This window comes from Corapipo altera, unplaced genomic scaffold (assembly GCF_003945725.1).
Source record: "Corapipo altera isolate COAL_440 unplaced genomic scaffold, ASM394572v1 104, whole genome shotgun sequence".
NCBI classification, from domain to species: Eukaryota; Metazoa; Chordata; class Aves; order Passeriformes; family Pipridae; genus Corapipo; species Corapipo altera.
The window spans coordinates 4,601,138-4,628,163 of record NW_020884920.1 but is presented as its reverse complement, the minus strand read 5'-3'; the positions used below and the strand labels follow the sequence as shown (position 1 = coordinate 4,628,163).

The 27,026-nt window shown below is 42.8% G+C and overlaps 1 protein-coding gene across 2 annotated transcripts in view; it reads right to left on the bottom strand.

Moving 5' to 3' along the window:
• Positions 1–25,804, bottom strand: part of USP22 (ubiquitin specific peptidase 22) — a 95,676-nt gene extending 69,872 nt beyond the window's left edge. The window contains exon 1 of one of the 2 annotated variants that reach the window (XM_027656514.1): positions 25,077–25,804. In XM_027656514.1, coding sequence (XP_027512315.1) covers positions 25,077–25,202 — 126 coding nt within the window. In that variant the 5' untranslated portion in view covers positions 25,203–25,804. The remainder of the gene's footprint in view (positions 1–25,076) is intronic. The other variant, XM_027656513.1, reaches the window with a different exon arrangement.
• Positions 25,805–27,026: the final 1,222 nt, after the last annotated feature.

The following is a 27,026-nucleotide window of genomic DNA, read 5'->3' as shown; positions in this document are numbered from 1 at the left end:
CTGACAACTGTGGGTTTCAATGATGATAACAGAACAAAAAAGGCAAACTCTTCTTGCCATAAGAACAAAATTTCCTCTTTGTCTAACAGGAGCTGAAGACAAGTTCTAGTCCTTTCACAGTGTCTACAAGAAAAAACCATTACAAAACAGAATATTTCCTCTTAAAAATAGGTCATAAAAATGTGGTGACACAGAAAAGACCATTAACCCCTCAGTCTAAACCATGGAATGTGTCTCCATCATGGAACAAGTGCACCCTTCAAACAACAGTGCCATCATCAGATGAAGCATGAAATTGCCTAAAATGTTGCCCAGAGAAGCTGTGGCTGCCCCATCCCTGGAAGTGTCCAAGGCCAGGTTGGACAGGGCGTGGAGCAATTTGGGATATTGGGAGGTGCCCCTGCCTATGACAGGGGGGTGGAACGAGATGAGTTTTAAGTCCCCTTCCAACCTAAACCATTCCATGACTCTCTCTATTCAATGAAAATGAAACTATAATGGACAAACTAGAAATGTTGCTTGCCTAGTTCCACTTGTGATATTAAGACATCAGCATCTGAGGGTATGTTTATGTCCAGGAATACTCCAAGCCAACCTGTATGTTGCTGCCAGAGAGTGAAAGCAGATTCTCAGTGTGCTTGCATAGAACATGCTTTGATATCCAATAAGCTGAAGCTTTGTATTTCCTCATACCTCAGTATAAAACAAATTAATAATTCATGTCACTAGAGCTAAATACGAGGTCTTTCATTCACTAGAAAACTTTCTTGCAGATTTGCAAGCCTGAAGTTATGGAAATAAGACAGAGGTGGTCAGAACTGCAATTCACCCTTTAGAAAAAAAGAGTCAGACAGATGGATATTCTAAACTCTAAAGACAGGCAGGTTGGTATAGAAAAAACATTATTAAAGCAATATGAACATAAAATATGTTCTGGAAGGGAAAAGGAGCCTAGATTTCCTCACACTGTTAAGATGAATGAAAATATCTTCAGAAAAAAAAAATCAACTGGGAAATAAGCATTTTCATGCCAAAAATTTACTCCTTTATCCATTTAGAGTTTGCTAATTGCTGGAGTCCCACAGAATAATCATTAATCACAAAGTGTGCAGGGAAGTGGGCGATAGATTCTTAGCAAAGAGCTTCTGGCTTTTTCCACAGAATGTACAGCCAACTAATATGTTTTAACACTTCGTGATGTATTTAGAACATCAACTTGTTCTGCAAAATGAGTGCATTTTACCCTCCCTCCCAGAGGAATGAACTGGGGGTTCTGGTAAACTGTGACTGCCTCTCAAGATCAGGGCACTGGAAATTCTAGCTCCTGTTGTTTGTTCAGCAGGCCTTGGGGAACAGGTGCTTTCCGAGAAGAGAAATTTGGGATCACCAAAATGGAACCAAGAAGCACCCAAAAAAACTCTCCAACCTGCCCCACTGTTGTCAGGACTGCTAAACACGCCACTTGGTTATTACTTAATTCAACAAAGTTTCAGTTATAACCTTCCCCAGAGAAGTGTAGGATGACAACCCCGCAGGAGTTTTTGTTTCTACCCTCACTGCAGTTTGTTGACTACATCTGAGGAGATCTCAGACTCTGTTTTGTTCCCAGCAATATCCCCAACAACACTTCCCTGGTTTGTTTTTTTCTTTAATGTACTAATCAGGAGCGTTAAGTAAAAATCTATATATTCCCTTCTCACAGCTGCCTGTGGGCCATTAACAGATCACAGTTCACGTATTAGTGTCATTGCCTAGTTCAGAAGACCTAAACAGACAAATTTCTGAATTATATTAGCTAAAGGAGTGCTAGAAGGAAAAGTTGTGTTTGTTGTTGGCTTTTTTATTAGGTCACATGCAAGAGTTTGCCCCTTTTTAACAGTGTAATTACAATTGCAATTATCTGTGTCTTTCTGAGGTGTCATCATCAGTAATTTTGACTCCAAAAAATTTACTGTGATTCTTATCAGTCACAGGCAAACCTGTAAGTGAATGGAGTTGACATCCAGGTCCTAAATCTGTCCACTGACATTTGTGTAAAGAAAAAAAAAAGGTCTAGAGCCTCACTGCAATGCAATTCTTCGAAAAGGAACACGGAGAAACAGCAAAGAGATTCAAATCTTCCCCCTGACCCAGCTCAGGCTGCTGCCTACAATGAAGAGGAGAACAGGAGAGCATTTATGTGCAGGTCAGATGTGACTCACCCTCTGAGCAAAGGGAGAAGTTTCTACTCAGAGCACCTTTGAACTACGTGAATTCACGAGAAGAAAGAAACTGTCCTAAGTACTGTGAGAATAAGTATCAAAACAGGGTTACAGAGATTTTGAAAGTGGTGGTAGTGGTGGTTTTATTATTGTTGTTATGGGTTTAGGGTGTGTTTTTTTTATTTAACTTCCAAGCAGCTGCAGCATCTTATTAAAAAACTCTGCTGGAACAAAGAGGGAAGTGACCAGAAATTTGTATATTTGACTAGTTATATGAGAAATGTTCATATTCAGCATCAAGTCAGAAGAAAAACATTACTTTCCACAAATACACGAAGAACAAACTTGCACAATTCCAGAGTCACTGTTGTAGACTTGTACACAGTGATTCATGACTATTTTGAAACAGAATTTCTGTTCCATGTTTCACCCCCTAACATTGACTCTGTTCATCCATAATTTGGATCGAATTGAACAGACACGGCTGAATTTCAGAGAATTTGAGTACTTGAAAGTTTTATCAACTTCAAGAGGTAGCTGCATGACTGCAGCAACCCTGAAAATTAACCCATCAGGAGACTCCATCAAAGGGCTACACACTGATGAAATTCATCATCACCTACAGCAAAAGACACCAAGATTTGACAAGAACATTTTGTGCTGACCAGCCAGACCCTGCTCCCTTCATTCCTGTCCCGTATTTATGAGGGGAGGTGCTAAACCATTAACTCAACATAGATGTTCTCTCCTTTAGTTTAGCACCATTCACATCCTACCAGCATTATTCCCACATCTTCCTTTCAGTAGGCTGCTTGATTATATAAAGCTGCACATTGAAAACAAAAATTAGTAGATTATAGTGTTCGGTTTCATTTACGGACATTGTGCGGGGTTTGTCATTTAATGCAAAAAGCATTAGTTTAATTTAAAGCACGGTTATAAAAATTAGTTACGATCAAACAAATGCAGACTGCAGCAGCCAGCTGGGCTCAATGGCTAGGAAAGCTTGTTAGGCAAAGCACATGCTTTTAGCTAGAACACACCTCTGCATTCCAAAAAGAAATCCCAGCAGGACAGCGAGGTTTCGCAACACAGGGATAAGAAAAGCAAGCAGAAAAACTCCCAGGCTGTTAATTACGGTGGAGGTCTATTTCATAATATCAACAACACATCTTTCTTCCTATTTTCTTTTCTCTTTAAAGGATGGAATAAAACAAACCCAAGGCACCTCCATTTTTGCCATGTTTTGAAGAGAAGCCTGTCCCATCCACCCTCTGCTGTTCCAAAGGAAGACGTTGGGAGGGCTGCAGATGAAAGGGTTAAAATACAATTAAGTTAAGAAATCGCTATTTTCAGGACCTAAACCAAGCACCCCTTCCTTGATATAAAGCATGAAAGCACAATGTAGAAATTATACAATCTGTGTAAACATCAAGTTTCTTTCTGAATTGATTAGGTTTCATAAAAATTCTAAAGTCTCTATTAAAACGTGAGAGATGGAAAAGGAAGACAGTATTTCAGCTGAAGTGCTACCCAGTCCTGGTGAGATAAATGCCCATCTGCCTTCATGCTACCAAATACAGCAAATCCTGAGTCTCCTTGTAAATACCTTCAGGAAAGTGTGAAAAAGTACAAAAAAAACCCCCAAACCAACCAAACCCTCGACACTTTACCCCACAAAAGACTTATCTTACAAAGTAATTGGACAGTTCCAAGAACCATTTCTGGTGGCCACCTCCAACCAATTGTTAGTGACCTTTCAAAATGAGCACAGCTTTTACTTAAGTAATTCAAAAGCTGAACTTAACAACTTTAAAAAAAGCCTAAAACTATTCGAGCTCTTGGAACTACTCAGTTCTGCGTCAAGGCAGAACACTCTCGACACAATGCCACTGTTTCATTCCGTGGTGCATCTTTCTGACAGTACTTCAGAACTCTTAATATGCACATTCTCACAAAATGCTCTTTAAGCTGCAGTAGGAGAGAGAAGTCAAGTCACCAGAAAGCAAACGCTGAAAGGTGTTGAAGAACATCTTAAAATTTAATCTAAACTAAAACCTGCTTATGAATCTTAGCGACAAAGACCTGATTTTAAGAAGAAACAAATGGATTCACCTTCAGGTTTAACTCCTGCCCTTACATGTGTCAGATGGGAGAAGTATTCAAACACAAGCCTCTCACCTTCCAGGTGCTCTACAAGCTCTTATGTCTGTAAGCAAGAAAAAGTAACATGCTACATAATACATAACGTTTTCCACCTCTTTTTTTTTTTTTGTGAAGACATTAAGATTTCTATTAAAGATTTAATTTTGTCCACTGACAGAGAGCTAGAACAGTACTTTGATATAGAAGACAATTTGCCTGTCAAAGTTAATAAATTACTCCAGTTATTCTTTGATTAATCACACAGAAATTAAGAACGCAGAGAAAAGATTCTCTAAGAGAGGGGACATTTTTCAGGAACTTTACAGGCGAGTTCAAGTGGTTTTCATCAGTCCTGTGAATCTGTGCCCAGGCACTTCTTTCTCAGTAATGAAATAATTGAAGTTAACGTGCCAAAAGACTTAATCAAAGCAGGATTTCCTGACAAGCAAGTGATGGCCATGGTAACTGATGAGGGAAACAGGGGGACAGTGCTACTACCTACAGATGTTTAACCCAAAATCTGCATTAGGACTTCCCCGTTCACCATTCCCAGGTAAAACTCACAAACAAAAGATTTATCCAGTCTATTAATACTCCACATGACCCCTTTAGACAAGTGTTTTCATACAGCAAATCCACCACTGCACTTTCGCTAGAGACAAGTCCAGTGATGACACTAAAAAGTGACATGAGAAAAAAAATGCACAGAAAGGATGGGTCAGGAATGCTGTGAAGAAAGAGGGAAAACAGAGCCCCAGTGAATGTGACAACTTCCTAGACCAAAACTGTTTCAAGCCCACTGCATTCAAGTCTCCCTTGTCTTTCACTCACTTATGAAACTCTGCATTTTGAAAAGAACTATCCTGTGTATATGAATCTTCCCTTTCACACAAAACCACAACTTAGGTACATACATACACAGAGAGATACATGTGTTGAAAAGTGTAACCACTTAGAAGAAAGAAAAGGGAATTTGAATCTTGACTTCCTGTAAAGATGGTTTCAGAATATAATTTATATATTCTTGACATTAAGCACACACCAAGGACCAGGAAGGCACTGCAAATTTTCAATTAAAAATAATATCTTTACACAAGAATAGTCTGTATAACGTGAAAACACATGGTTTTTTGTAGAGGCCTTAATCTATTTATGCCTACTTATATTAATGACACAGACATTCAGTAGTTCCCATCACACACTTGGACAGAAGCAGAATCTGTAAGAGCAGAGAGACCCTTAGGAAGAGATAAATGCACACACAAACCACAAGGCATCCATCGGTTCTGGAGCACGTGCACCTGACAAATTAGGGGCATAGGTGGCATTTTAGGAATAACAGTGCCTGCAGAAGATGCTTGAAAGAAGAGAAGAAGCCAGTCTGCTTATGCATTCCAGGTGATTGCCAGCAACTCCTCATGCACCTGCCACTGATTCACGGAGACACGACAGTCAGAACTACAGTTCTGTCACATTTGTCAAGCAAAAAGAGGCATAATTTAGATTCTACCTGACATTAGCAAATACTGGGCCCACAGCACGTCCATTAACACTGATAATTAAGATAAGTAGTGTTTCATTTAGCAAAAGGGCATCTGTACAGCAAAGCTGCAGACAGCTTTCAGAAAGAGAATTACTCAGATATAATTTACAGTTTATCAGAGGGTGTGAGAGCACACGCGTTCTTTGTAAAGCAGAACACAGAAAACTGCAGTTGTATAAATACAATACTCCTATGATTTAAATCATCAGCTTGAAAAGCAAAAATCATAGATCTGAGGACTCCCAACTGGAAAAGAGATACTAATGAAAATTGGAATATGCATTGGTGGAACAAATTGCTTTTTAACTCCTATTGCAAACTAAATTCGTCTTTTAATCAGAGTAAGTTTGGAACAGCAACAGCCAAACATATCCAAAAAAATACCAAAAAGGATAAATGGAAAAAAGAAAATCATGCATGTGGCTTAGCTGTGCTGCTCTGACAAAACACAGGAGACCTTGAAGCCTCTTTAATTGATCATTAAATTAGTGAACCTGAGCCTTAAAAAGGCAGAGAAAGAACAGATTCTGTATTACACTGGATACCACACACCTTGAAGCATCTCATATTACCATTCTCCACTTTTCCTGCCTAAGGTTAAGCAAATTACCAATGACTATATGTGCATGTTTTTTTAACATATATACACACAAAAACCCCTCCATAAAGCTAAAAAAAAATACACTACAAGGATATTCTGTGCAATGAAACAAAGTAATAAAACCTCAGAATTCAAACTGAGACTTTCAAAAGTTAACATCTGGAAACACATTTATATTGGACCAAAAAAAAAAAAAAATCCAACTCAAACCCTGAGCTCTGCCCAACAGCAACTGCACAAAAAAGAAATAAATAACTGTTCACACAGGCTTGCTAAATACCAGAACATATTTTCTCATCATACAGTTCTTGTCTCTCATGATATGAAATGAAGTTCAATTGGAGTCTTCCATGAGACACTGGGATTGAAAGAAATAAATTTTACAACCATTTACAATAATTATTTGCATTTTCAGTAAAACAATAGATGAAGTCACTGTTTGATTAACCCTAATATAACAGAGCAGTGACTGTTCAGTGGACCAGAACTCAGTAACTGAACACAGACTGACTGGAACAACCTAAGGGACATTTTTCTTCTTTTATGGTTAGGATTAATACCATGGAGAAGGGGAAAACTTTACCACAAGCAACTACTAAACCATCCTTTACACACATTTTTGGACTGTTTTTAATTAATTACCTACACATACATCTACATCTAAAACACCAAATCAATGTGAGACATCACCTGATGGATGAGACAGAACAGTGCAAAAAGTTTAATGAAGCACAGCCTTAGGAAAGAACCAACCACACACTTCAAACACACAGACTGCTGGCAAAACTAATAAAATTAATGCTTTGTTTGTTGATCATACACAAATTACAGTTTTATTGCTCTGTATTTTATTCAAATATACCCCATTGTTTCTTGACACAAATCTACGCTTCAAAAAAATCAACGGAGTAATTAGAAAAGTTGTAGAAAATTAGAGTATTGAGCAGCATTTCCATAATTTCTCCTAAGAAATTATTAACAGACATTAGATACCATGAGCAGTGCTTTTGAGGGACTTAAGGATAAACTCCATTGAAGAAAAAAGTTCTCCTTTGCAACTGGCTTCCCATCAGCCACCATAATTCAAGGTTCTCTCCAAGATTAAGGAGCATTGGTACAATTAAGAATCTTACATGTTGCTACAGCTCCAAAGTGAAAGGGTTTTGATTTTCAGACTGACAGAAAAAGTTTCCCTTGTTAAGTGGTTTTAAATTCGAATTTCAACACCAAAAACAAACAAAAAAAGAAAGACAAAAAGGCAAGAAGGTCCATCCATAGGAAAAAAACCTGTGTTCATGGGGAGCTGAGTCTACACAGTAATTTCTGCTGACTTTACAACGTCCTTCAGGGAAATCAGACTTGGCCAACAGTGTTTGTGCCAAGGCCTCATGTTAACAGTGGTGTACAGGAGAACACACTGCTGCAGTGGCAGAATCAGCTGTACCACCAAACACCACCCTGACAGAATCAACCTGAAATCCCATTTCATTTGAGGTTCAGAGGGATATTTACAGCTGAACAGCACTCTGGTTTACTCTATGCTGCTTGAGTATCTTGTAACTAGTTAATTCCCTGCTGTATCCTCACTGCTTATACCAGGGGGGTCCTGAACCACCAGCAGATTAAAAATCCTCTTCCCTCATCATCTCCCCACCCAAAACAGAGGCTTTGCCTCCAACTCTTCTGTGTTCCCTCACTTTGTAGTAGATATTGTACAAGCTTCTTTCCATGTCATTATTTTCAGTTTACTTACTTTCCACAGAGAAACTGCGAAGTTCTGTTGTTGTGCTAGGATTTATATCAAGCAGATAACTGAATTATGGAGAAGCTGGAACAAACCAAGGCACACACGGCAACAGGGGACCTGCGGGTCCTGCCTTCCCTTCTGAATTTCAGTTCTCTCCCCAGATCAGCAAGGATGGTCTGCTGGAATCCACAGCTTCCCCTTCAGCAGGAAATCCACCTGATGCAGCCTCACAAGTTACCACATCACATTCCACCAGGGAAACATCATCAAAAGGTAGGACTCCACAAGATCTGCCCCAGAGCCCTAAATGACTGAGGTCTGAAATCAATCAGTTCAAGCAAATAGATGAGCTTAACACTTCTTGTCTCCCAACTGAACAAGTGAATCTGGGAGGAGGGAACAACCAGACTTGAAGATCTGAAACTGCAATCTCACTGGGAAAGAGAGAAGTAAGGTCTTTCCTTGTTCTTCCCCATACTACACAAACACTAACAGTTTTCAGAAACTTTTAATTATTTATTGCTCCCAACATACTAACAAATATTCTCTGGCAGATGAGACATAGTTTTTTGCATGCTCTTCCATTGATCTGATTCATCCCAGTTTCCAAAACTAAGATAGACTTACTTAAGTTAGGGAAAACCTAATATACAGCAGCACATTAAAGCTCCAGATCCCTCACCAAAGTTAAATAACAGCAGACATTTGTGCATGCTTGGCATAGCAAAAAAGACATTGTATTTGCTATTAAAAATAACCACAGCACAATCTGAGTGTTGGTAAGAACAGAGAACTCATCTGGCAATTTGTTCTAAACAAACCCCTGCTCCTGCACTCACAGAAATGGTACCAGGAATAAATTCAACATCTGTAATGTACAGATGGAGCATCAGACCATTCAGATGTGGCAGTGGAGGCCAGAAACACCACAGAATTCCAACCTTTCCCTGTTCAGCTCCCAAGAGCTGTGCAGGCTCCCCTTTCAGCAGGACAAAATTGTTTGGGCTCTTAAAGCCCCTGTACATGGAAAAATGTAAGGCTGGTAATACAAATCACAGTGTTGGGTTGGGAGGAACAAGGGAAAACATGGAAGTGAGGAATAAAGTGAATTATTAAGTCTTTTATCTGAGCAAAAACCAGAACTGCCTTGGCGTACTGCACTTGAAAAACCAGTTAAGAGCTCAAAGCAAAACCAGGGGATTCTGGAGGAAAGTATTACAATTGCAAATCACCAGTAATCTCACAGAGTAAAGCAAAAATATTCCATGAGATCCAATACAGATTTCTAGTCCTGATCTCTTGCTTTGTCTCTATGGTTATAAACATGGGCAGTGTTTGGGGGACAAACACATGGTCTTTAAGCTTTAACAGCAGGATTAGAAAGCATTTGAGAGCACTGCCTCAGGCCTTCTTGAGAGCACCTGAAACTGCTGAAAAGCTCTCCCTGCCAAGCAAAGAGGTGGTTTGCTCACATCTAGAAGAAGCCCTTCCTCCTCCTGATTTTCAAGGCAGTGTTTCCTATAATCCAGCAGTGCAAAGAATTAAGGCAAAAAGAATGAAAAGCAGGGAAGGGCTGCGTGACACACGAGGTTTGGATGATATTAGAGCAAACTCTCCAATACCCCATTTTTGCCTGAATTTTGACCTATGGGGACACATTCACAATAATGTAATTCTGTGGGAACTTCTCTTAAAATACAAGTGAGGATTAAAGTCATTGGTGACACAATGCCCAGCCACTGGATATCATGAGATTTATGCTGGAAATACGCTGGGAAAAGCGTATTAGCAAGTTTATGTCTGACTACACAATCAGTAAATCTCACTTCTCTGGAAATCAGACACCAGCATGCACACAAAATGTAATGGACACCTTGTGAAAAAAAATCTACAATTTTCTACAGCACATATAAGAGGGCAAATGTTAAGTTGTGCTGGGGAACTCAGATCCTGTACCAAAAAGCCACCTATTTTCTTCAGGGCTCCACAACATCTCAGAGACAAAACAGCTACTGATGCAAAGGGCTTGTGGAAGCTTCACAAGGCACAGATGTGACCATGTAACAGTGGTGACCTGTGCCCTGTGATGTGGCTTACAGAGTCATCTTCCAGTGAGCCCAGATAACAAAGAGTTTGTAAAACACAGCCATTAACTCCAGGCACAGGATATGTATCCTGGGGTATTAAAAGCAGTATAAAATTAAAATTCCAAGTGAGATAAATTCTAAGCACCTAACCTAGCTCAAGTAGTTGTAACTAAACCAAACAGCATCTTTAGGCCAGTGCCTCGATACACTGATATCCAGAGTTCACAAAGTTTCTCCTGCTTTTGGAAGATCCTAAGGACACAGATGGCAGAAGCTATAGTTCTTCAGAATCAAGCCAACCTAGTCACTCATGCTCTTAAAGAAAACAAAACTTCCACAGCTCCCAACTATAGCAGAGAACAGAACTGAAACAGCAGAGACACTGTTTAATTCCCCTCACCCTACCTTAAAAGCCTTCCTTCCTTTTTATTCTGAACACAAAACAGAACTCACCTACAAGAAAAACCAGAAAAATTAGCCACAATCAGAAGTTCACCCACCTCTTTACTAGTGTTACACAGGAATGTGTTTCACTGTATAATAGTTTTTTCCTCCCTGAAGTCAGAACAGCCATAAAAAAGGGGGAGGGGAGGTTGATTGCACGAGTTCTACAGCATCTGGCTATGCAATAAGACTCTTGAAATAATTTTCTCTAGTGTAGCATATAGCCAACAAATCTGGCAAGAAGCAACTTTCAGCATGTGTTGCTGTGACAGCAATGAATTATCACCCCAGTCTGCAGCAAGATTAACACTTACAACCTTGGCATGAAGAACAGTCTGCTCAGACTCTGTGTCAGGAGTGGTGCTCCGAGCTCGGGCTCGAAAGGGTGGGCTCACGGTAAGAAATTAAGAGCACAGAAATGCAGACATGTGCCTAAACTGTAAACAAACAGATAATTTCTAGGGAAAAAGGCACTGTACAGCCAGAGAAGTAGGAGCACCAAGGAAAACTCAGGGTATGGAAGAGAAAAAGAGTAAGCAACCATTGCAAACAAGATAGTGCCTATGATAGAGGATGTGCTCCAAAGAACAGATACAGAACAAAAATCAGACTCCTCCTGCAAAAACACTGAAGTATCCAGTCAAACCAAGCTGACATGAAATAAGCTGCTCTGAAAGCCTGGTGCAAACTGTAGAAAAAAAGCAATGGAGTCCAACTTAGAACATTACTTGTGACAAGTTACAGAGTTCGTCATGTTTTGTGTGTTCTGCAGCAGAATCTGCTGCTACCTGTGAGTTAAGGGCAGGTTCAAAACCAGCTCTGGCCTCACTGGAAGGTCAGAGATGACATTACATCAAAGCCATCTCTACTAAGAAGCAGATTCATGGTCATCCATTCCACTTTTCCAGCTAACTGACCATGAAGAAAACAAAGCTCCTTACCACAAGTTCTTAACCCAAAAACTGCAGAGGGAAGTGAAGAAGGCCACAAAGCTGAAGAAAACCTGGTAGAATCTCCTTCCTGCTTGAACACTCACTATCCTTAGATCTTCTTTTGCTCTGCAGAATTGACAGGACTATAAAGCATAACTTCTGCTCTTTGATCTGGTTTGCTACAATTTTTTTTATAAACAGTTTGGAGAGTCCACCAATCATCAGGTTCAACTCTAATGCAACTTTACTTTGCTTCATGAACCAGAAGAAATGTATATTCATGCTGATAGAGTTGATTTCACATGTTATGTGCTCTACTTCCAAGATCTTAACTAGAAGGAAATACTCCAAGAAGTTAAGCAGTGTAAGTTGAAGCACGTGAATAGGTGAGGTTAAACAATTCAGCTCTGAGGAAGACCAGGACAAAAGGATTTCATCTCTTGAAAGAAAAAAAAAAAAAGAAAGAAAACTAATTCACTATTGGTAGTTGCTGGATGTAAGAGTATTTAAAGTGACAGGAAGAGTCTACAGGCATCACACTCAGCAAGGGTTTACACAGAACAGATTTCTCCATGACAAAGGGAAGATTTCCCAATTTCCTTGAAAAGCTTTTATTTCACATACCTGTAAGTAGATATAACACACCTGCAAACTCTCAATACAACAGCATGAGAGAGAATTAAGAGAACAATGTGTGTTGAGAATTTTCTAAGGAAGCTATTACAAGCCATCTACTATCTTGCTAGGAAATTGCCTCTGATTCCCTGAGATTCCGAACTTCTCTGGGTAAAAAGGCAGCAAAACTGCTGGGTAGCAAAGAAGAGCACACACTGAGTAGAAGCAGTTCCTGTAACTAAGGGTCAGTTTACTTCATAAAGAAATCAGGCAAGTGCATCTAAACCTTTAAAATTAATTCTCACCACATTTTTCTTCCCAGTGCTTCATCGCTTTGAGCTGGTGTACCTTTCGTGATAGACACAGCCTTAAATCACTTGTCTTTGCTACTACAAGACAAAATGATGACTCCCAAACTTATGCCATGTCCTAAGGGATCCCAAAAACAACTGCATTCTGTCTTCAAAAGCAGAGATAAATACTCTTTAGGCTGGAATACAATAACCACTACTTTCTGAGGTCCATTCTCCTTCCAGTTCACCCCTCCAGCACAGATAATCACTGGGGCAAGGAAGCTACAGGGCACATCCTTCCTTGACTATTCCCACCAGTATCCAGACAGTTCTGGAGGTTGGCAGGGCTTTTTTTTTTTTTGTCTCATAGTAAACTGTTCTTCCAGTAAGTCCTTTTTACATATTATGATGTTAATTGCCTTATTTAAATCATACACTTGAAATATCTGCCCAAAATAGGCTCAGGTACCTCAGCTGGGTGGGTTTTCCAGCTTCAGTTCTGCACGTTGGGTTCTATCAACTACCTGAGCAGCAAATGCCACCAGAGTAAAATCCAGGCTTGGCAGCTATTTTGGGCTGCTGGATTAGAAGTGTGAGCTGCAGTAATGGGCAATGAGAACAAAGTCTTCTGGGTCAAGAGAGTGAGGAAACACTGGGTGTGTCTCAGCTCCTCCAGACAATGTCTATGAGCAGCCATCAGGGAATCTGATTCTTTGAGGAATTTCACCCAAATTTCACCCATTTACTGTCCTCATCTCCCCAGGATGGAAATACTCCAACACCTCGTTTTTGTGGGGTACTTCTTGTGCAGATGAGATTATTCTACTCAGACTGAGCATGTTCTTGAATACAAAGCCAGTCAGAGTTGAAAATACAATGCAGTAATACCAACAACTGATTTCACTGGTATTCTAAAAAATACATTTCCTTCAGTAAAAGCTAAAACATCAGCTCTGCAAGTGAAGGGATTAAAACTTCTGCTATCTCTCATTTTTGAGCATATCTAAAGTTGTCATTTCGGGCAGTAAAATGAAGGGTTTGGGGTTGTGTTCCATTTTATTAAAAGAAATTTAAAAATATCAGCATTAACAACTTTTTCCTTGTCTGGGAATCTTAGGGATAACAGCATTTTTCGGTAGTCAGGAAAAAAAAAACAGGACAACATACCAGGAAACGCCACACTTAATCAAACTGAAAAAAAAATCTGTCTTAATATTGAGCATCTGTACAAGTTGTGGAATTTAACATTTCACAGATACAGCACAGAAGCATAAAACTGGAGAAAAGGAGACGCTAAACACATTCAAAATGTTTTAAAAGCTGAACACTGTAACTCCAGTCCTTCCCATGGCTGCACCAGTAGAAGAATAACTGATTCCCAGGACGACTCCTTGCCCGGGGATCCCTGCCGGGGTTGCAGAGGCAGCACCTCTCCACGACCCCAGGAAGCACGTCTGGCTTTCACTGGAGTGCTGCTGTCTCCATCTGGCACAGCGGCCCCGCAGGGCTCCAGCCAGCTGGCACCGCTCGGAACAGCCTCGGGGCTGCTCTGCACGGCACAGGGGAGGAGGAGGCCGGAGGAAAACCAGCACCATAAAGAGATAATTTACAGTCCCATTATCCCATCGGCCTCAACTACAAGCAGCAGAAGCATGATCCAGGCACATGCCCCGCGACCACATGCTTTAAACTAACCAAAAAGAAGAGTTACATCATCTCACCAGAGTTTGATTATAAAAGACAGAAATGTTTAACTTCGGGATGGGCCTGTTTAAAGAGGGACACGAGCGGCTCGTAACTTGATTACTCAAAAAAACACTATTCATTTCATTAAATTAAATGTAATATGGAAAGTGGATTTGCTGTAATAGCTGATCACAGATTACAGGCTTCTACACTTCCCAATTCATTTATTTTTTACAAGGAAACTGGGGTAGAAGAAAGTTATTTGCATATACAGGAATAAGGTCCAACAACTGCAGACATAAGGCAAGTTTCACCTATCAGGCTCAGCACACACCAGAACATCACCTGTGAAAACAGCAAGTACAAGCACACAACTGCAGCACTAACAGAGGTTCCTTCACAGACCCTTTGGGATGAAGTCACTATTAGAAACCCCTTACAGGAGAAGCCCTGAGTACAAGGAGAACACTCACGCACAGTCAGTCACTGGCACAGACCAGAGGACAGAGCAGTTGTTACTCAAACTGCCACCACTCGGGTCCTCTCCCATCACCCAGACACTCCTCCCCTCAAGCTCTTAGATCAGCCCTAGGTTGACATGTAACACAGAGCCAGTTCAGGTGAAATAACAGTAACAGGAGGGAAAAAAAAAAAACCAAAATCTTTTTCATCTTCATCTGTCCTTTGTGGTTCACGGCACAATCACACCAACATGACACAGCAAATGGTACAACAGCAAGAATGTGCAGCCCAGATTTGAGGAAAGACATACAAACATCCACTAAGAGCTGGATTTCACATTCCCCACTCATCAATCTTTGGTGATAGCACACAGAAAGGTCCAAATCTCACTTGTCTTGCTGGTTTTTGGTACATCAAATGTTGCCTGTCCTGTATCTCAATGGGACTCTTCTCTCCCATTTGCCAATTCCATCATGGACCTGTGTCTCACTAGGACCCACATCTATAACTAGTTTTTCATTTCAATTCAAGTTTTTAAATTTGTCAGATGTGCTAACTTGCCTTCTCCTCCTTAATGGCCTTTTCTTGTGTTCTTTTTACCACTGCATAAAACAACTTGTCTGCAAAACAGTTTCAGCCTACAGGTACAACACAGAGTTCAATTGCTTGCTTTATAAAGAATTGCTGTAATAAAGTAATTCTTCGGGTTACTGCTAAGCTGGAGTTCTGTATTTCTACAGTGAGATTTTTGCAGTACATGGCCTAAGATGGGCAAAAAAACCCCATGTCCTTACTGCCTGAAATCTTCCAATAAGGGCCTGAAAACTTGCATTTCAGTGATGAGATGTCTCTGTGACCTCAGACATACCAGGATCTCTCCTCTCATTTCCTTTTTGTAACATACTTAACTGCATGGATGAAGATTCACTTAGCATCACAAAGCAATTCCTCTAATGCTCCATGTGTATTTTTTCACCCTTGACACTGTTTCACAGTTTTACAGTGATCTACTCCATATAATTATGAACTTCAGTACCACTCTATTTATCTTTGTGATTTAGGCCCCTTCAATTAGCAAAGAAGTGGTTGAGAGCAACTCTTCTGCATGCACAAGTTTCCCTCGATTCCAGGATGTGAACCAATGCAGAAAATTACAAAGAGACACAGAAAAGAAATTTAATTTATTGGGGCAACTCTGGAATTTACGTATCTAGAAAAGTCCTAAGAAGCAGAATTAGTGTGTGACAAGGAAACAAACACATCAAGAAGGGCAGCAACTCTGTCCAGCATAATTTCAAGATTAATTTTCTTAGGGAACAGCCTTATCATGACAGAAGAGAATCTAGTTCCTCTTCATACACAGAACTGCAGAAACTCTTGAAACTATTTTCACTGCTTTCCTCATTCTGTTCTCCACATCACCACTAAGATCATCCCACAATCAAAACCACAAAATGTAGTCATGAATGACCAGAGAACTCAGTGTTAATCATTCAGACAAAGGTATCCAATAATGAGCTTTTGGGAGGGGATGCTTGCTAAGAGAGCACGGCAGAAGTGAGCAATGCACAGAAAAGATGGAATGAGAATTTCACCCTGCTCAGCAGCTGCCAACAGGACAGAGGCCCAGTTAAGAACAAAAGTGGGCAGTAATATGAAGATAATGAAGCACAGAAAAGAAAAACATAAAACCTTGAGACAAATTTTGCATTTGTCACTGGAGGGCACAGGGTCACAAAAGCTCACCTAACACAAACGAGGTACTGAAATCAGTCAGCTATCTCAGCTGTCTGCACTCACCAAGCTGTCATACATCTGCTGGGCAATAAATCTTACCTTTATTTACCAAGCATATTCTAAAGAAGGTCCCTTAAAATCTGACTTGCAATGAAACAGCAAGTCTGACTGCACAGGACAGAAGCACGAATTTATAACTGGACAAATTTTGTGAAATAACATAAGGTTGTAAAAAGACACAAGAAGGGGAAGATTGTTGTTTTAAGAGAAATTAGCATAGGGGGAGGCAAAAATAAAGGTTATAAGCTGCTGTTTTCTCTCCTTGTGCTGATAAACACTGAAGTAATTCAAGTCTGTACTTGATGCAAAAACAAAAGCCCTTTAAAAACAGAAGCAAAACATACTTATAAAAGCCCTGGCAGTCAATTCAGTGAGATGAATCCAAAGCCAAATCCTATTTAAAAGGGGCTATTTGGATGCATGAACTTCTGAGTGACAGGCGAGGCAATCACCACAAATGGCAGTCGGTGCCACACGGGTGTCTGATACTCCAGCACCCCCATCGCCCGACTCCACTCAACTACTGCAGGTCTTTTATGTGCTCAGGAAAAACAAAGGTACTCAATTACCTGGTGAACGTTGATTTTTGGTTACACCACTTTTTAAACTACAGATTAATATATGGATGAAAATTTGGTTTCATATAGTAGGGAAGAGTTGCAACACAGGACTCCAGATTAAGACATCAATGAAAAAGAAGAGATACTCTATTAATTCCTCATATGAAATGTAGCTTAATGGTCTTTACAGTTCAATTCTAACAAATACAACTCATGGAATTTTTGAAGTTGTATTTTTACATCTCACATGTATGTGCAGAAGAGCTTGGCTGTGTGTGCAAACCAACTGTCCCATGGCAAAACCAGCAAAGTAAAAGGACAAAAACCATTTAAGCTCAGTCAAACCTCAGTTCTCTCTTCAGACTTACTGAGCAATGTCACAGTTAGTGAGCTGCTTCTCCCTACTACTTTGAATATGAGGATATCAAATATATTTGACATGTTTAATGTCAGAATTTGTCACAGGACATGAAAACTTGCACTAGCCCCAATATTTATATTAAAAAACACTACATTTTAACTGTGTTGAAAACAACTTTTGTTACCATGTCCACTTCTTTTCTCTTTTTTTTTTTTCAGTTTCACCTTGTCTAATACCCATGTTTTTTATTCAATGACAAATTTAGTACTCTGTAGACCTTCACAGAAATATTTCCCACCAGGGATATGCTGACATCACCACTGATACTATGCAAGAGGTAGACAAGAAGAGCCACATTAATTTCAAGCTCCATTAAACACAGGAAAGAATGAGAGGAGGGGGAAAAGTTCTCTTTACCAACTTGGAAAAGCAGCAGAGATAGGCAGAAAAAAAAATTAAGAATTTTACATTAGTGTTACACATAACTGAGAGGTTTAAAGAAAAATAAAGCCAAACCTTGAGTAATATTCTACTTAAGTAGAGGACTGAAAAAAAACCAAAGATGAGTATCTGCTGTGTTCCACACACAAAAGAAAGAATGTGACAGACTGCTTGCTGCTAATCAGTTATCAACTGATAAAGTGAATCTCAGGTTACTTTGAGTCAACTGGTGTCTGGTAACAGTTCACTTTACGGATCCTCAAATAGGTCTTCAAATAGATAAAGTGATTCTTTCTTTTAAATGAGAGAGATCAGCTCGATGGCAGCTGCCCCAGCACTGAAGTTAAACCACAGATCGTTCTGGAGCTGCTGTGCCAGTTGCATTAATGTGGTCCCACTGCTTGGAAAAAAAAAAAAAAAAAGGTGTTTTGAAGCAAACAGAAGGCAGGTTAATTTTGCAAGGAGTAACTCTTTACAACACTGACTCTATTACCAGCTAATGCAGCAAAGTTCTTAGCTTGAATTAAGCCGAGTGTACATAAAGGACTGCCAAATCAATATGGAAGAGAATACAACTACCAAGACTGAGCTTCCATCCAGTCAGAACACATCTATCTGCTTCTAGAACTCCTTCTGCTAAGGAAAGGTTCCCAGTTCAGGCCTCTCGGGTAACATATGGCTCTCCCCACGCTCCAGCACTGCTTTGCTGACAACAGAGTCCAGGATAACAGAATAAACTGTAATGTCATTATAGCATTTCACTCACTTTGCTCCATTGTCCACAGGTTAACAAGAAACTGGAGAGAGCTGCTCTAGGCAGCTCTTTCTGTCCAGGGAAGGCTCTAACAATGGCTCTTGGCACGCTTTAAAAACAAACAAACAAAAAGCTTCTTTTAAAATAAAGATCTCATAAGGCAAGCAAAATGTATACAGGTCACCTTCAAATTGCCTTTCTCTTGATGTCACTATACCTGATATATAAGTAAGAGAATATATGTACCTCCTCACTTTAGCAGCCACCACAGGCTACAGACACATTACAAATAACTTGGAGAATCATGGGAATACAAGTATTAAAAAACCCAAACCTAATGTTTTCAAGTAGTCACCAGTCAAGTGAAATGGAAAGGTGTGCCTGATAAAAAGCAGCTCTACATCTACCAGGAAAAAGACAATAAGAAACAATAGTTTCTTCATAGGAATTCACAGATTCATGGGAATTCAGTTCCACACATGAACAGGAAAACCAAGGGGTGCTTGGTTTAATGTGGGAAACACAAGCTTTTAAACCGAGTTAATCTTTCTCTGGTTTAAAACAAATCAGCCACCACTGGGAATCCAACAGTTCAACAGCATTTGTTACAAAGCAGGATCCACACAGTCCATCCCAAAGGAAAACATTTTTTTTTTTTGCTCAGATTCAAGGAGCAGCAAAGTCAGGAGAAGAGGAGCCAGCAACTTCCACTATCAGTCAGTAACATCTATCCATAGATTTGTTACTCCAGTTACTAAACCAGAAAATCCTCAAATTAAAGAAGGAGAGTAGAAGGTTTGCAAGCAATTTGCAGCTCCAGTTTCACATTAACGCTCCAGATTAAGGCTTGAAACAAAAATGAGGGTATCAGCAAACCTTTGTTTGGGGTTGAAAGCTTTGATGGCTTAAAATAAAGCTCAACAGATAGTCCAGCAAATCAAACAAAGCCATTCCACCCTGCTCACCTTCACACTACTCGCTGTCATTTCAGTTTAAAAGCTTTCAGCATTAAGCAAATAAAATCGTGGACTGCAGACAAAATTAAAGAGATGCTACAACTGCTCCTGACAAACAGCCTGGCCATGAGCAAACCTGGACTGCTGATAAGACTACAGAAAAAAAGAAGCCTTCTTGTCCAACAGATCCCTATTTTATTCCTTCATCAGCTTGTGCAGATCCACCTTCTTGCTCTGCAGAAGGGAACAAACACAAGTACGCTGAAAACTGCATTTACTGGGTTTGTTTGTCTCTCCATCCGTGTTAAAAACCAGAGAAGTCCTGATGGTTCAGATCCCACAGCTCGAGAATTGCTATCAGCCACCTTCGAGTTCACGGCGCAAGACTAATTCCTAACCTTTGGCCCAGAGACCAGCCACTGATTTAAAAAAAAAAAAAAAAAAAGTGGTACAGGATACAAAACAGGGATTAGCACCACTAGGAAGAGGAAGGCCTTGTTTTATATTCTTCGGTGCCAGGGACAAAGCTCGGTGGAGCATTCTTGATCTGGCTCGTCCCACGTACACAAGGAGCTACAGATCTCAGGTGTGGATACCTCTCACACCAAAGGTCCTGTCTTCACACCAAGAGGAAAGAGAACATTACCTTCAGCAGGTCTAAGGACCCTTTTAGTCCTTAGAGGTTAGGACCTAAGGAAGATTGTTCAGGTATGAAACTGGAGACCTCCTGAACAATGAAGGTTGCAGTTGACTCTGACACTTCTGGTGGGCTTTCAGGGAGTCCCCACAGCACATGGCAAAGAAGAACATCCTTCCTGAGTCAATCAGACAGTTCACACGGGCAGCCAAAGCGGAGTACGCAGCTGAAAAAGAGACATGCTTCTTGAATCCTGGACTCCTCTTTCAAATTCTCCACAGGATTTGTAATCCAGAAGTTTGGTGCACACGCTAAAAACGTTAAAGAAAAAACAAGCTAAGGTTTCCTTATTAATTTAAGCAATCCAAACACCGAGCCTGCGAAGGCAGCACAGCCTGCTTGAGGTTCCTTGCCCAAAGGACAAGGAAAGTACAAAGCAAATCACCTCAGCAACACTTCCCTGTTCCTGGACAGGCACATGGGGCAAGGCTCTTCGGGAGAAGACGTGCCTCAACAGGCCTGAGATGAGAAGTTCCACCAGTAGCTTACCCTGAGACTGCAAGGTCATTTTAGCAAGACCGTGACAAGCTGATTTAGAACGTGAACCACATTTTGCTACTGAAAACATGACATGGCATTTATTTGCTAGGTTGTTATTATTAAGCTCTTTCTGCTTTGAAAGTTAGGAAATGAACCAAAGTCATTTCAGGCTTGAGTCGATTATGTGGCAAAATATCATAAGGAACAGCGAACTGAAGTCACAAGTTCACGGGGAGAAGGACACCTGAAGAAAGGTCATCACCTGTAAGAGCAAATGTTTCTTCATATCTGAAAGCATCAGTGGGGTCTGGAGGGTCCATGTAAAGAGAGAATAATGGAATAAACAACAGAAGCTCTCAAACAGGAAGAAATACGCCAGAACGCACCCGCTGTCAGTGAGAGTGCACAGCCCCTGACAGGCAATTATTCTTTGATCTATTGGCTGAAGCACTGAACAAACACTCTGAAATTCCAGATAGAGCCTTGTGCATATCACGACTGTGGTCACAATGACCAGTTTACTTTTATCATCATGAGCCTTTTCAGAGCAGTGACAATAAGAAGCGCTCAGAGTGAGACAGTTTTCCATCAAGATGTATAGTCCAGTAAGATAAAATTTAATCATAAATTTAGCTGCCCTTCGAGCACTGAGACCATTACTTACCAACCCCGGACATTAAGATGCATTTACATGTCTAATTGCTCACTGATGGGGACCACAAACTACATCTGACACTGCAAAACGTTTTTCTCATCTCTAATTCTAAAGGAATAAGCAAAATGGTTCAAGTGTGACCCTTCAGAAAAAATGGGAAAAGCTGACACGAAGGGCTGGCAAAAGTCTTCTCAGCATCCTCTGCCTGCTCCACAATTCCTAAATGGGGGGTAGTGGTGTCAAATTTAAGGACCTCTTATACAGTGTTACTTAATTAAGTGTGAGGTAATTTCCACATCAAAATATTCAAGGTAAAGTCCACGACCTACAGAAACATGAGCTTTGCCATCAGCTTATTAAACAGATTCTAACTATGGTAAATTAAAACTCAAGAGTTACGGGTCAAAACCCTAACACTGACACAGTCCACCCTAATTTTTGCCACTTCACATACAACTTGAGCCCTGAAATCTAGCTGCAACTTTTAACCACAATAATTACAATTTCAAGAGTCAGCCTTCAGATTTCTCCCTCTTCTCCTGTTCCAATCTCCAGCGTGACAGGCGGGTTTTTGTCTTTGCTTAGGCTTTACTATCAGCAACACAATTACACCACGGCAAACCCTGTGCCCAGAACAGCTTGTACAGAGCTCTGCACTTGAGTTTGGCCAAGGTGCAGTGAGATGAGGCAAGTCACAGCCTCGCTCCTTCGTGTGGATACAACAATGCACCATGATGACAGCTCAAATCCCAGCACAGCCACGGCTTCAGGAGCAAACACACTCCTAAAATCTTCACCAGAATCCCAGTGCCTACAAAGATACATGTATAATTACCTCTTGATTCTGACTGAGAATTCAAATGCACGTTCAGGAGACAGCTTTCCCACCATAAACCACGCTCCAGAGCCATTCTGCTCGAACCACTGGCTGTAAAGCAAACTGAACCACGAGCTGAAGCTCATAAAAGCTTATTCACAGAAAAGGTACGTGTTAAAAACGAATAGCACAGCATTAAAATGGTCTGCCAAGGCAGAATGTAGAGTAGGTACAGCAGGAGAATGGACCCTTTCTGCCCCCTGCAGTTCCCATTGCTCCCTGGATTTTTAAGACAGCCTTAGGAGGGATAGTAGTTACCATTCTAGAAACAGAACCATTTACATCTGGCTCTCACCAACAGCCAAGGCATTTTTACAGCTGCATTCACCTGATCAACAGTGAAACTGCCCAGTGATCAGCTACATGTATGGAATGTTTCCTGTGACAACTGTATGATGTGGTTGCCCTTTATCACAAAAAGAATATCCCCTTCTAACAAACCTTTAATTTAGCCTCATCGTTTTGATTGAGGCTAAGAAGAATCTTCACCAATAAATACACAGTCACAGCTGTGCTCCTAGAATATATATCCATATTGCACATGTATATATAAAATATTAAAGGACAAAGGATTGTTTTCTAGTTATTTATTTCTAATTGTATGGACTATCTAGTTAAATTTATTTCTGGTTATTGGACTATAAACACGCCACCAAACAGAAAATCCCATCTATCAAATTTTACATGTAAAACTGTAAGGCACACATATGGACAGGGGATTTCAGTAAAGAAAAATTCCACGGAAGAAGGTCTCAAGTCCATATGAAGGGGAGGTAAGTACCTTAATTGTCATTTGTAGACTTTCTCCAATCCTTATGAACACAGACAGAGAATGAACCCCATATTCAGCTACCCCAAACGGTACCCTATATATGACCATGTACTCCCACATATTTCAGGTGGGCTGAATTCAGGTACCCAACTATTTTCACACTGACAACCTGCTTAAAAAAAACAGGGGGTGGGGGGGAAAGGCATTTTTATGTGTTAGGAAAACTGGTGTTTTCCGTGAGCTGACAGATAATTTTGCAACAACCCCGTTCTGCTTTATGAGCCTGGCTGTGCAAAGAGGAAGTGAGAACAGATTGATTACAATGGAATATTATGTATTTCCAGCTGTTTTCTCAAGCAATGATGAACACATCCCTACCATTAGATTTCAGAAGAAAAAACACTGTTGCAGCATACAACTGGTATGCAGGTTACAAAGGATGCTCCATATTTATAAAGAAAAAAAAGGTAATTTTGCTAATAAAATTTTATTTTCATTCTTCCACGTAGCACTTGCTTTATATTTGTCTGAGACATCTTCATACCTCGCCTGTATTTTTTTTCTTCCCCAGCACATACATAATTTTTTCCTCCATTTAAGCTTTTAAGCTGCAAGTACCACCTATTATATCCCAATTTGTATTTTGATGTACTAAAGGCTAAATAAACCCAAATTTTGACTAATATGCTTCATAATATCGGCTTGTAGGGGGATTGTAGGACACTGAAAACAAGTCTGGCTACATTTTGCAGGGCTGTCAAGTAACTGAATACATTTAAAACATGTTTCTTCTCAGATTCCATTTTTTCCCCTTCAAGTAAAAAACTGGAAAACTGGATTGTCCTGAGAACATGAACCGAACACAGAAAATGGTTTGGCACCTCACCCCTGAAGTCCAGCCTTCATGCTCTACTTCTATTATGAATAATAAGCTGAGCAGCTTAATGCAAAGCACTGGGATCTGAAAGTTCTCAATGGGTTGCTCCAACACAAACACAATCCGTGCTGTCCCAAAAACCAAGTTCTGCTCCGTGTGTAGCTGTTGCCTTCCCCTCCTCAGTCACCAATGCGACGACTGACAGAAATCTGCCAAGTCACTTTGAAGCAAAAACTAGTTGATTCTGGGGAAAAACAGTAATTAGTTGCACAGCGAAGAGAGAAGCCCTCCAGAAACATGCCTGTGGACAGAGATGTCATTTAGGAGATAGGCGGGGGGGAAAGCACTCTTCCTGCCTTTTCCCTGGTTTACAGGGATTTTTCCCAGGCGCCAACAGCTCCCAGAGCAAACCATCCCCTGCCCTTCCCTGTACTCCAGGCTGAGCCAGTTTCTTCCCCCCCGCCCCACTAGGGCAGGAATCCCCTGTTCCAAGTGGATTAGGAGCACGAGCAGCTTTTTTTTTTTTTTTTTAAAGAAAAAAAAAAAAACCCCCCCCCCACACACAGACATAACCGAGCGAGCCGCAGCCGCGGCGCCGGGACCCGCTCCCAGCCATTGTGCTCCGCGCAGCCCCCCGGGCTCGGGCGCGGCCCCGCGGGGCTCCACAAAGCTCCGCCGCAGGCCGGACGTGCCCGGTGCCCCGGGCCTCCCCTCCCCCCGGTATTCCGGGAAACCTCCGGGAGGAGGAGGAGGAGGAGGAGGAGGAAGCGGCGGCGCTGCGGAACAGCCCCGCTGCGGAAAAGCCGCCGGGGCAGGTGGCAGGGAGAGAGAGGCCCCGCCGGGGCTGGTTCTTCCCTCCTCCATCCCGGTGCTCCCCCCCTCGCCATCCCGGAGGCACCGAGCGCTTCCCCCTCCCTCCCTGCCCCCAGGACCGCGTGCGGGAGCCCGGGCCCACCTGCCCCGTGGGGAGGGAGGGAGGGAGACCCGACCCGTCCCCTCCCCGAGGCGGCGGCGGCGGGTGGGTCGGAGAGGGAGGGAAGGAGGGGAAGGGAAGGGAAGGGAAGGGGGATGGATGCGAGCCGCCCCCGGGTACCTTGCGCTTCCTGGTCTCGGCCGAGCCGCTCCACACGAAGCACTGGTAAATCGCCCGCAGGTTCTGCTTCCAGTTCTCCACCTTGAAGCCGGTCACATGGCAGCACCCGGCCGCCGGCGGACTCATGTCAGACCCCCCCACATCAATCCGCCCGCACACGGGCCGGGCCGGCGGGCAGCGAGCCGGCCCCTTCCCCTGCCCCACAGCACCGACACGGGCCGGGGCCCCCCCGCCCTCAGGGGCTCCGGCCCCTCACGCCGCCGCCGCCGGGGAGCCGCTGGCACATAGAGCCGGGGCTCCGCCACGGCCCCCCGGCTCCGAACAAAGCGCGGCGGGCGGGCAGCGCGCACTCCCTCCCGCCCTTCTCCCGCACACAAAGATGGGGCGCTCTGAGGCGAGCAGGAGAAGGAGGAGGAGGCGGCGGCTGTAGCGGCCGCTGCCGCCCCCGGAGTGGCCGCCGCTCCCTTCTACCTCATAGAGGCCGCTGTGGAAGCGGCGGGCGGAGAGGAAGGGAGGGGAGGGGGGCGCTGGCGGCGGAGGCGACCCTGGCCGCGGTGCGAGCGGGCGGTGTGTGGGGAAGGGGGCGAGTCCCCGCCCGCTGCCGCTCCGGCTCCCCCCGCCGGCGCCCGCACGGCTCTTGTCCCTTTAAACCGCCCCCCCGCCTCCTTCGCCGGCTCCTTCCTCCTCCGCCTCGCCCGCGCCCCCCCCGCCCGCCGCGAGCAATGGTCCGAGCCGCTCACTCAACCCAGCCCGCCCGGCCCGGAGTGGGACAGACCAACGGGGAAGGGGCGGGAGGGGCGCCCCCTCTGCCCCGCCACCCGCGAGGGAGGGAGCGGCGGCGAGATGGAGCGCGGCGGTTGGTCGGGCCGCCTGTCAATCCGTTCTTCTCTACAGTCTCATTGGTTGCTTTCCCTTTCTTCTCCCCCCCACCCTTCCCACGGAGCATTTCCCCCTGACGGAAAGGGGCGGGAGAGGGATGATTGACAGGGCGTGAGACCAATTGAGAGAAGGGGCGGAGCCTGCGCGGAGTGTATAGCTGTATGATTGGCTGGAGCTGCCGTCAGTCATGCTTCAAACCGAGAGCGGATTGGTGGAGGCCGCGGAGGGGGCGGTCCCTCCCAGCGCAGCCTGCGCTGCGGTCACATCCGCTGGTGCCGCTCTCGCCGCTCCCTCCGCGGCTTCCTGAGGGAAGAGGGATCTCCTGAGGGGAGCGGGACCCCCGCGCTCCGGGGAGAAGCTCCGCGCCGCGCTCCGAGGAGCTCCCACGGCCATATATGGTCCCTCCATACCCTCCTTCGGCCTGGTGTTTCCATAGGGAAGAAACAAAAAGTGGTGTATAACCAGAACTGGTGTTGTTTCAGTTTTTTCCTATACAAGGAAATAGGGAGGCGGTGAAAAACGTTGGAATCTGTACATAGTTTTCAGCTCGTATGCCACACACACTATAGGGTTACATAATGGAGTTAGGCAAGAGGGAAGGGATGGGAATTTTGCCGTGGTTTCTGGAGAGAGAGAGAGAGGAGGCTTTGCAGAGGCTTCCTAAGGACTGTGCAACAAGAAAACAAGTGGTGAAGCACCACCGCGTTATTTTATCCATCCATTTCTCAGTGAGTGCTAATTGCATTCTTTCCCAGGAGCTGTACCCTTGAAATCTTCACCTGGCAGATTTTTATATGGTTCCCAGTTCTTTAACCTGCTGCTGCAGCTTCCAGAAATCAGAGACATCTGTGACACTCACCTGAGGACAGACTCGCTTTCCATTTCCTTCAGAGGTGCTGCCATTTTAAAAAAGGGAGCAGGGAAGCTGGAAGTAAAAGAGTTTTTAATGGTTTGTGTATAACCATCATGTTGGGTGGCAAAGCAAACAGACCTGGGTTTGTAACATCAGGGGGTGAGGCAGCAGCAGGACACCCTGTCCTGCCAACACACCTGTGCCACATGGGACACCTG